The sequence below is a fragment of the Lingula anatina genome, chromosome 1, assembly GCF_051362555.1.
Source record: "Lingula anatina isolate TDL-2025a chromosome 1, LinAna3.0, whole genome shotgun sequence".
Taxonomy (NCBI): Eukaryota; Metazoa; Brachiopoda; class Lingulata; order Lingulida; family Lingulidae; genus Lingula; species Lingula anatina.
Genome location: NC_141767.1, coordinates 16,987,790 through 16,999,555, shown reverse-complemented (window position 1 = coordinate 16,999,555; position 11,766 = coordinate 16,987,790). Strand labels below are relative to the sequence as shown.

The window sequence follows — 11,766 nt, the reverse complement described above, 5'->3', positions numbered from 1 at the left end:
CTTATTACCCGTTGCAATTTTAACTGGTATTTATTGTTATTCCAAAAGGACAGTATAACGACAAAAAATACATCAAGATAATACACAAATTATGCATTAACATAAAGAGATGATGGCTGTTATAACCATGCAATTCGCATTCAATAAGACCTCCCAAGTACCATTAGGCAAAATACATATTTCATGTGTGAACACACACAGACACACAGACACACACACACACACACCAGTACACGTGTACATGTATGTAGTGTTTATGAAATGATTTTTAACGCCAGGATTGTAGTGGAGAAAGAAATTAAAGAGAGACGTCGCCGACGGGCTTCAGACCTAAACGACGCCAAGATCCAAAGACTTGTCCCGTGTCAGTCTGTGCCAGACACAGAGCAGTTGCTGTGTGTGGCGGCTGAACTGGGTGCTGGTGACCTTGGAAACCCGTTTACTGTTGGGGATAATAAAACATATGGAGGGTATTATAACCGGCCGCTGGAGGAAGGGAAATCTTACAATATATATTTTGGTCCAGTACAGACAGTAGATGGGGTACGTACTTTTTAAGTGGGGTAGCATCTGTTAGAATATTTCCTACTGTCTATTTGTAGTATGCACGGTACATGTAGAACTCTAGTTGAAGCCGCATACATTTCCTTTGTTAAGATGATATTACATTATTTGCAAACTATATTGAAAAGGTAGTAATTTCTAATATTCTGTCTTTTCCATCTGAAGATCACGGCCCAATTCTATGTTGCTGTAGTGAAGGGCTTTATACCACAGCAAGACGACAAAAGTAAATATAAAATGTTCTTTAATAAACATTTAACATACAATAATGCCAACAAAATAGGCGTAAGTGAATTAATAAATTTATTATCCATAAGCAGTATCTTAATGAAAATATAAATGTAAAGGACATAGAGAAATAAGACCATGGACACATTCTATCTAGATCCAGACACCGCTGGTGCTGTTGGAGGAGTTGTTGCAGCTGTATTGGTGGTGGCAGGTTTGGCTATAGCAGTCTGGGTATATATGAGGTAAATATGTATTGTATAAAACGGATTGTCCACAATTCAACTACATGTAGACTATGTGGGACCCCGGATAAGTCTGTGTGATAACTGATATTTTTGTCATTAAATTAAATAAATAAAACTAAATATTAAAAATGGTATTTTCTGAAAAACTGATGAACGACGGCGCGTTAATATCTACGCACTCACTGCAAATTTATAACTTTTTTAAATCATTGAAACTGTTGGTAGATCAATGCATATAATTGCCGCCTGCATCAACTCAATATTCAATACATTCGTTAGAAGGCAGAGACTGGGAAGGAAAAATCCAGATAGTGCGCCTGAACCAAGAATGTCATTTATGGAGCTGGAGAAACGCGTTAAAGGTAAAGCCTCTTGAGAGCGTAGAAGTAAGATCACAAAATGTATGTTCTTAGTAGGATCAAGTCAGGCCTTATAATCGATATACATGTAGCACATATCTGGTTTAGGAGCCATTCAAGCGATCACACTAGATATTTACATGGGTAAGCTTTGGAAACCTCCGAAAGTTTGTCATTATCTGCATTTATTAATTTTCTTTTATAATCTTACCACAGATAGCGAACCTTCAGAACGCCCGCTGTCGGAAAATCCATATATGGACAGTTTCCTAGAGCCTTTGTACGGCAACGTGGAGCAGGGCACCGATATACCTGTAGGCGAAATCTTCGCAATAATGAAGACTAAAAGTAGGGATACATTGAAAGCGGAATATGAGGTAGGATACTGCTTATTTCTACTTCTTCAATCCTATAAAAGCCGTTTACACTTGGGTAAATGGTATCCCAGCCAATATGAACTGTAAAATTTTTCCACAAGATACTCGATATGTATTGTAATAGCTATCCCCGTTGGTTTATGCAAACATTTGCCTTATTCTGTAGAAATTCCCTACAGTATTCACTGCGAAATGTACAGTGGGTCAGAAGCCGGAAAATCACACGAAGAATAGATTTAAAAACATCATGGCCTGTAAGTAGACCAAACGCACTTATTTTGAATATTTACAAAAAAATTATTAGGCATATCATTTGTTGTTAATAATTAATACGTAGCTGAAATTCAAACACTACAGTGCTTTCTTCTAATCATTCACAATAGTAATATTTTGCAGAATCTTACAGTTATAATTGTGTAAAATATTTAATTCTATAATAAGTCAATGATACTGTCTCTTTTACTTGCTGTTATAGATGACCACTCTCGAATCGTACTGACTCCACTCCCGGATGATCCTCATTCCGATTACATCAATGCTAACTATATCGACGTAAGTGAATAGATGTGCTTTTGCAGCTAAAATGGTTCTGTTTGTAGAAAAAAAAATACCTATTTTGTTCCTGATCTTTAATCGAAATACATGTACTGGTACTTGTATCTATTGTTTTTCTAATTTAAATATCAAGGGATATATTTCAGTGGTATATTTTATGTTTTCTTTTATATTATTTTCTGTTACAGAGCTACAAGAAGAGTAAAGCATTTATTGCCGCTCAAGGTAGGTGCTTTTAAGTTTATATCATTTCTTGGCGTTAATTGTTGATATTGTTCAGTATTCTTATAAAGAGTCTTTTAATTTTTTTCTGTTGTTGCAAATGCCATCATTCATGTCATAATGTGACTGCCTCATTGTAATCAAAATTAAATAATTAAATGTTTGCTTAAATTCATAAGGTCCGAAACCAAACACAGTGAACGACTTCTGGCGAATGGTTTGGCAGGAACATTCACCCCTGATTGTAATGGTGACGAACTTGGCAGAAAATGGCAAGGTATTTTCAATCTCTTGATGGATTAACGCTTGTTTGCAATTATATTATGTTTGCCTCCGCCAAGGAGTTTTTTTTTTTTTTGTCTTTTTGTCTCCATATTATACACTGCCACCCTCTTGTACCATGAACACCGCACCCTGATGCCCTCCCTGGTGTTCTGGCATATATCGCTAAGGTGGCAATATATTATCTCACACGGGACTTGCCTCTATCTCAATAATACTTAGATTAATAGTTAAATAATTAATAGTAATGAGAACCGAGTTGTCTCTGAGTGCTTTTTTCTAGCTGTACATACATGTAGTATTGGTTAACAAAAGATTTCTGCATTATGCATTATTTTCGTTTCTAGGCGAAATGTGCTAAATATTGGCCTGATAAAGGCAGTGAACGCTTCGGCATAGTATCTGTGACTTTGAAGAAAAAAGAAACTCACCCTGATTTCACTGTGCGGACGCTGCTTATGTCTGTGGTAGGTCAGCAAATATTCAATCTCTAGAAAATAAAACTAAATCCACATTTGTTATCTAGCGAAATATCTAATTCTTCTCAGCTTCAATAATTTACAGGACTCTACATAAAACAAGTCGATGGTAATTTGATGTAATAAACCAATTATTAGATACCTATAATTTGTTTTAGTCCAATTCCCCCACAAAGACGGTAAGACAATTTCATTTCACCGGCTGGCCTGACCACGGAGTGCCCGTAGACGCCTCAGCGTTGGTGCGCTTCCGAGAGGAGGTCAAAGGTTTTCAGAGAAAGGTGGAAGGTCGGGGTCCCACCATAGTCCATTGCAGGTGGGGAGAGTATTTTGTGTTTGAACGTAAAATTTCTTCTAACTATTTCATATAAGGACCGTCTGCCAAGTGTGAGTGATGAAGAACCTCTAACTTGTTTTCCTGTTTATTTAATTGAAGTGTTCTAATAACATTGTTTTAAACCAGCTATTACCCTTGATATCAACATGGCTATACTTAGAAGTATGAATATTGTCAGTAAAAATCCTATAATTTTTAAGTTCTTTATTACTAAACACGTGTTTACTTTTAGAATTGCTGTTCGTATCATTTCCATAATACAGTTTAAGTTCTATTTACACTAAAAATGTTAAAAAATTATAGCTGTATTTTACCATTGCTTAATTTCTCCAATAGTGCTGGTGTTGGTAGAACTGGAACTTTCATCGCCCTGGACTACCTGTTAGACCAAGCCGAGGCTGAAGGAAAGATCAATATATTCAACCTTGTTCAACAGATGAGAGGTTCACGTCCGATGATGATACAAACTGAGGCTAGTTTACATTGAATCATAATGTCACTCTAACTTTTATCAGAATGATTTTTTAAATTTCAGTACAAAGTATTTTGTACTCACTCATTAAAAATGCCTGCGTAATTAACAAAATCTGCTAAGCTGTTTATCAACCTGCACATACAGTATTTACTCTATCTTTTCAATGGGAAAAATTTCAAATTTTACAGATACTGTATTTTTAAAGTCATAAATTTTAGAAATTAGAACATTCCTATTGAAAAGATAGCTTGCTGGAAAAATTAAGAACAAGTTTTTCTGTATTTTTATGTTAAAATGATAAAATTTTCAAATTTAGGAGCAATACTACTTCGTCCACGACGTCATGTTAGAGGAACTGTACTGTGGAACTACGACAATCCCTGTACAGGAATTACAACCATATCTACATCGACTTGATCAGGTGGACAGTAAATCCGGCCTGTCAAAGTTAGAGGGAGAGTTTGCTGTGAGTGTATATATAAAAAATTAATTTCTCTGTTAAAGGCCATGATCTTCATGACCTTAAAGTGATTAAAATTGAAAATAATAAAAAATATGAGCGAGCAAAGAACAAATGATATTATCAAAGTTGCTTAAAGTCATAATAACTCTTCATTTTGGCCAAAAATTGGATTTTCCTGGAGTAAACGGCAATTTCCCCGTACTTACCAATGGTCAGCGACCCCATTCCTGCATTCAAAGTTAATCCAGGGTTTTTTTCCTAAACGTACGGTTTTTGTTAAAATCTCTTAAGAGATTTTAACTGACTCTGACATCGCATAGTCACTGTTGACCTACTTAAAACCGCGGGAAAAGCAGACAACAACAACACTACATAAGATTCATGAGATATATTCGTCTTTTTGTTAAAAATACATTAATATCCACAATGTGTGCCATTCTGGGCTTTTCGTTATCCGACGCACTGTACAAAAACACGCAACTTACGTCTGCGTCTGCATTAATGCGTTTGGCACCATATGTTATTTTGGTCTCGAATGAACGCGAGAATCCGCGTGACACCATTACGTCATTAGCAACGAATGCCTTGATGACCGGGAAGAAAAGCATCGAAAGCCCTATTGACAAGCACAGATTTTAGTTTTTACTACAATAACGGCCGTTTTAGTGGTAAAATACAATAGAATATATTTCCATGCGTTGTTTACAATGTATTTCATGCGGAATTTTGAATCTCAAAGGAAGAGTTATTATTGCTTTAAAGAATTAAAATTTCACAGATTTTAATTTTGTTTTCAATTCTATTCAATCTGTTCCTTTACTGGTGCATAAGTTTGTATGACGTCGCCCATTGTAGTATTTGATACACATTTTGCAAACACATTTTTACGATGGCGCCATGAATTTATGAACCAAAATGTTTTTCATGCTATATACACTGTACATGTATATATATATAATCAAGGAGTTATAACAGATGTTATAACTCCTTGATATAATGATCTGCAAGAGTGCTAGTGTGTTTTGATCTAGGGGAGACCGGGGCTAGTTGGCCCAGTTAGACACTTTTCGCCTTGTAGAGCCAACTAGGAATAGGTTAGAGTAACAAGATCGGTTTCAAAGTAAGCCCCATGAACTAAGCTACGTATGCAACGTCATTATTTTTCAAATATAATGCCAGATGGCTCACAATTTGACAAAAGACGCAGTTGACGTCAATGGGGCCAACTTGCCCCGCCACGGGGCAAGTTGGCCCCAGGGTCGGGGCAAGTTGGCCCCCCTATACAAAAATGAAGTATATATCCCATGTAAACGCCTTGAAATACATTTTTATACATTTTTAATTTATTAAATTGATTTTTTAGAGTCTTTGATGAATAAATAGTTCAAATGAGGCAGATTTATTGAGGTTTCCGTACGTCACGTTGTAGGGGGGGGGGGGGGGGTACGTGTTACAAGAACCAAAATATCTATCAATAAAATTTGTTTTGTTTTAATTAAGAATAAATTAAAAATGGTATAAAGCAGGTTTTTAATGAATGAAAACGAATAATAAATTTTCGTTTTAAAAGAAAGTAACAAATTCAGTTTTAGACCATTGAGTTTGTTTCAACAATGATCTCTAGCTAGGGAGGGGTGGAAAATCCCCTTGGGACCACATATAACACTATAAATACAAAGGGAATCCCCTTAAAATGAATTAAGGCAAAATAAATGTTTTTCTAAGGAAAGTTCAATGGATTTACTTTCTAATACATACAATCAACAGAACATTTCTAATATAAATTTTTGAAAAGACACCAGAGAGCAAATTTAATGAAATCAATCAGACGGTAAACACCGGCAAGCTTTGTCAATTTCACCAACTTGTTTATTTCAAACAGCGTTGCGCGCAAAGGATTGTGGGTAATATGAGGGTCCAACTTGCCCCGAGTCTAGGGGGCCAACTAGCCCCGGGTGCACCTTTTTTATTTTAAAGGATGGCAACCATTTATGATGCTAGAATGAGCAACGATGATATATCTCAGTGAAACTTGAAACAATGAGCTTCAGTTTGATGCCCTATACATATATTATATTCGATCAAAAGCCTTTGAAAACAGATTTTTAATTCTGATAAACAAAATTACTTTTAGGTGCAAAAATCGTTTATTTGGACTCACCGCTTAAGTAAAACTTTTTAACGTCCGATACTTCCTTAGCGTTGTAGGCTACGGTCACTTTACAAGAGTATGTGACCAAATTTTTTACCTAGTAGTTACTTTTTCATAAAGCCCCGGTCTCCCCTATATGGGATTTTATGGTTTGTCTTAAGGTTCTTCAATACATGTTTGTTGGATCTGATGACACAAACAAAGCAGCATTGGATCCAGCCAATGTGAACAAAAACCGTGTCAGGAACATTACCCCAGCAAACGGATGCAGACCATATCTCTCCACGCCGGTAGATGGCGGCACTGACTACATCAATGCTGTCTTCATAGATGTAAGCCAGCACATGACATTACTATCCGTCATATTTGTATAACGTTTATTGACGATACTAGTTTAAAGGAGACTTTATTATTTACTTATAAGGAAGGACAAGACTCTTGAAATCAAATTCATAATAAGTACGAACGATGAACAAAATGGGTTTTGTAAGGACTTAATGAATGGTATTTCTTCTTTCTCCATGGAATAAACTGTAGGTGAGCAGAAATTTCCTTTTTTAGAGAAAAATAAACATTAAAGTTACTATTAACCACAGTTGAGTGTTGACACATGTATAAGTTTATTACCCCGGTGATTTAGATCTGTTTTATTCAACATCGCGTCTTGTTCACTCCAGGGCTACCGCCAGGGTGATGCCTACATCGTGACACAGATGCCTTTACCAGATACTGTGGTGGACTTCTGGAGAATGATGTATGATCACAATTCTGCTACAGTAGTCATGATGAATGAAGGAACCAAGATGGATAAGGTATGCTTGACCTATTAGTTTTAACTTATAGGCCTATGTATATACAATAAAAATATATGAGGCTTATAATTGAGGCATGAAAACATTCGTTCCATGTAAGTGATTTTGTTATAGTAATGGAAAGGCGTCAAGATTATTTTCGTTTTCCCAATATGTTGCTATAGGCTGCATCCAGAAGATAAAACTATCCATTCATCGTTTTAATTATATACTTGATGTTGCTGTAGACTTCCGTCTGTTTTAAGTAGAATTATGAATTAATGGTTCAGTCTTATATATATATATATATATATATATATATATATATATATATATATCGGTAGCGAAAAAATGCAAATATATAAATACACTGTAGATATACAACATCGATGGTAAACCACCAATTTTATTTCATGATTCATTAATTTTCTAAATATGACGTTAATTTTTTTTCATCTAGGATCAAGATAAGATTGCTTTATTATTTATTTACTTATTTATCTTTATAGACAGCCGCTGTGTACTGGCCTGAATCTGGCTCAGCGACATATGGACCTTTCACAGTGGAATTTGTGTCTACATGTAAGAGTGGGGATTCTTGCATTGTAAAGGAATTTGAGCTGAAAAATAGAAAGCGGGTATGTAACCAGAGCATATTTGCGCTAATGCATCCCATTTAAACAAATATTTATTTCTGTATTTTGTAATGTATGGTTGTTCTTTAGGTTTTAGCTGATACGGGGATCAAATCATCACTGTATTGTATTTAGAAGACTGTGATTACATAGGCCCTTATCTTTGAGACTGACCCTTAGATTGCTATGCAGTACAGCAGTAATTAGTGGGAGGATTTCATGGAATCTGTCAGAGAGGGAGAGAGAGGGACAGATGCACTTAGCTTCATCTTGTTTATTTGTGTAATTATAGACCAAAGAAGAGCCGCGCAAGATACGCCAGTTCCAGCTCCAAGGGTGGAAGACATCAGATCCCACGCCGTCCTCAACAGAAGAGCTCTTAGAACTATTAGATGAAGTACAACACTGGCAACAGCAGAGTGGAAACACAACCATAACTGTGCACTGCATGTAAGACTTAATTGAAAATGAAATTTAAATCAGTTGATTCATTGGTAAAATGATAAATAATTATACATTTCAATTGTTTTTTCCACAATGTTTTGCTTTTTAAACATACCTTCATGTATCTTTCTCATCTGTAAGAAGACATTTATTTTCATTTTAGGAACGGAGCCCACCAGAGCGGCGTTTTCTGTGCCGTGTCCAGAATATTAGAGAAGATGAAAGTGGAACAACAGGTGGACGTGTTTCACACAGTCAAAGCCGTGCGAATCAACAGACCACAGTTCATAGACAGTTTGGTACGAGAATAGCCTTAAATCCTTAGAATCCATTAAAGTTATGTTCATAAGCGAACCTAATTCAGTTGCAGTGTTTTAATGATAATGTGTTACGGGATGAGGTCAAATTTTTCAGATGACTCATGGTTGCAGGGTGTTTCACACAGTTATCAATTATTATATTAATGACATTATGTACTTATTCTTTTATTATTCATTTATCAGGTACATTTTTCTTTTCTGTCTTTTCAGGCCCAGTATAAATTTTGCTATACTGCAGTTGAAGAGTACGCCAGAAGATTTGACACCTACGCCAACTTTCAGATATAACGGATACCAGCATAAGAAACGCTTTGCACATATAATTTACGTTTATATATCAAACATGTATAGGGCCTACTCAGTGCATGTATGTTTGCACGCTAAAATGTTACTGTACAAACAGTGTTCATACGCCGGAAGATTCTGATAATTTTGGTCATTGCAACGTCTCAATCATCCAACCATCGATCATGCCCTAAACGGGACTTCCCTCTTGTTTATAAACTGGACAAAGTGGGTAGTGATGGACAATGCCTTTATTATTTCATGCATATCATATATTCAGGATATTTCCTATCATGCCCCAAACGGGACGTCCCTCTTGTTTATAAACTGGACAGAATGGGTAGTGATGGACAATGACTTTATCATTTCATGCATATTATATATTCAGGATATGCCCCATTTACATTTCTTGTATTTTGATAGATAATAATTTTACTGCTTTATTTGATATAGCTACACTGTACTTAGTATACTCAACATAATACAAGCACAAGTACTATATCCTGTTGTCGACATATATACTTGGTGTTCGGGTCATTAGGTATAGATTTCCGCCATGTAAATGACGTGTAGACATGATGACACTTTCATAATATATCATCTGTACATTTGTGGTGCCGACTGTCTGTAGGATACAACATGTATAATATTTATATTATTTAGTAACAATTGTTCATTTGTGCGGTATTAATTTTGGCAAAATTAAGGTACGTGTTTGGGATATAGCTAAAAAAAGAAAAGAAAGAAAGAAAAAAATTGATATTTACCAAACCCTCTGAGGGGCTGTTTTATTAGACGATATACTGTAGACGTTGAACGACGAAAGACTTCCTGGTTGTATGGACGGTCATTTTTTTAGGTAAACCATTTTAATTTTCATAATAGCCAACTTTAGAGTATTAAACCAATATTTGAGAATGCTTTATGCTTGGAATACAAATTGTAATCCTGGGTTGAAGGGAGTCATTTTACCATGTGTCGTTTATTTCAGAATTTGGAGTAGTGAGTCGATATGTCTGTTTGTATAATGGTATTGGTACATGTATGTAGATGGCATAAAACTTATATAAGAGAGCTCTCTAATTGTATTTTCACAGACAGGGTGTTTGACTGTTAAAAAACGTGTGTGACAATATATTTTTTGTATTGAGTAGTAGTAATAGTAACTTGGTACAATCGTCCTAACTAAGCTAGGAGTATTCATACACCTTGTAATTGGTTAATAGCATACTCATTTAAAATTACATTTATATTGCCTTTTTTTTCATCCACCCAGGTGGATACATACATGTACCTGTAGATACGTTAAAAACATTTATCCAGAATATAATTATAGTTACATGTAGTTGTACTGTTCGGGTGGTGTTGTGAGTTTTGTGTGTAGTGTTGTGAGTTTCGTGTGTGTTGTTGTGACGTTCGTGTGTGGTGTTGTGACCCTTACACGCTTCCGTAACTCTGGCCACTATTTGTTCAATATTTATTTTGCCTGCGATATATTATCATTATCGGTAGTTCGAGAAACGCATTATTAATGATGTACAATATATCTGTTTTCTTGTCATTTATTTTACACTTTAATCTCCACAATAACATTTTATAAAAAATACATATAAATGTTACAGCCGAAAGAAGCCTAGCATGGCAACTCAAGTGAGCCGCCACATTTCTATCTCAACAAGCGCAGTCATAAGCACAATCATTTACACTCACAATACAATGGCAGACAACTTCTCCATAGATGAAGAAAACTAGCCTCAAAGAGATGATTCGTTCCCTGCATGACACATAATGATAAACATGTCATCTCACTCAAAAGAACAACATTCTTAAGCCATGCGTTACTTTTCATAGCTCACATTTAGGTGTCATGGATATGCATTCTATGAAAAACGAAGGCTGACACTTGTACATGTATATGTGTACGTATGCTTTACGAAACCAAGGCCTGATATTCCAAAAACTGGGCAAATAGGATAAGACTTCATCGGCGAAGAAGCATTTCTCTCCACAGACGTACAGTGTATTTAGCACAGTGGTCGGCATATCATTATCCGTTGACAATCAAATAATCATAACATACTTGTGTTTAATTGCACGAATTGGTTTTGTGATGATGTTGATGTGGACATCAAATGATTGTAGCTGTATCTTTTACGATTTTGTCATACTGACTAGACTAAATTCCTCTACATCTCACTTGTCTTTTTTTGTTTTGACTACATGATGTTCATGGCAGGTTTTCTCTTGGCAGATTTTCTATGTGACTGTGACCTTTAATTAAATGTTTACTTTTTGTTTCGTTAAATAACAGCCGATCCTATGGTGAAAGGTTACCATCACAAACGCGCTACGTGTATTAGCAATTTTTTAAAAATATCTGTCAAACAACGAAAGTTTTTCTTGTACATGTAAATGTCGAAGATAATTAATATGAAAATTCGCACAGATCTGTATTTTTCCGATAATATTTCAAGAAATAATGATAAGCAGAGTGCCTCATATTTTGGATTCATCTTTAAGTGAAAAAGAAAGGAAATGAAGAAAACGTTT

The 11,766-nt window shown here is 35.5% G+C and overlaps 1 protein-coding gene across 1 annotated transcript; it reads left to right on the top strand.

Annotated features, from left to right (window-relative positions):
* The first annotated feature begins 330 nt into the window (after positions 1-330).
* On the top strand, positions 331-11,412 carry LOC106177656 (receptor-type tyrosine-protein phosphatase kappa). The gene is made up of 19 exons (XM_086995226.1): positions 331-543; positions 730-790; positions 950-1,037; positions 1,320-1,402; positions 1,616-1,776; positions 1,943-2,030; positions 2,252-2,328; positions 2,520-2,556; positions 2,733-2,830; positions 3,183-3,302; positions 3,473-3,630; positions 3,988-4,123; positions 4,443-4,592; positions 6,903-7,073; positions 7,419-7,553; positions 8,042-8,170; positions 8,460-8,617; positions 8,775-8,910; positions 9,142-11,412. The coding sequence occupies exons 3-19, from the start codon at positions 1,033-1,035 to the stop codon at positions 9,217-9,219; spliced, it is 1,920 nt and encodes a 639-aa protein (XP_086851352.1). The 5' UTR covers positions 331-543; positions 730-790; positions 950-1,032; the 3' UTR covers positions 9,220-11,412.
* Positions 11,413-11,766: the final 354 nt, after the last annotated feature.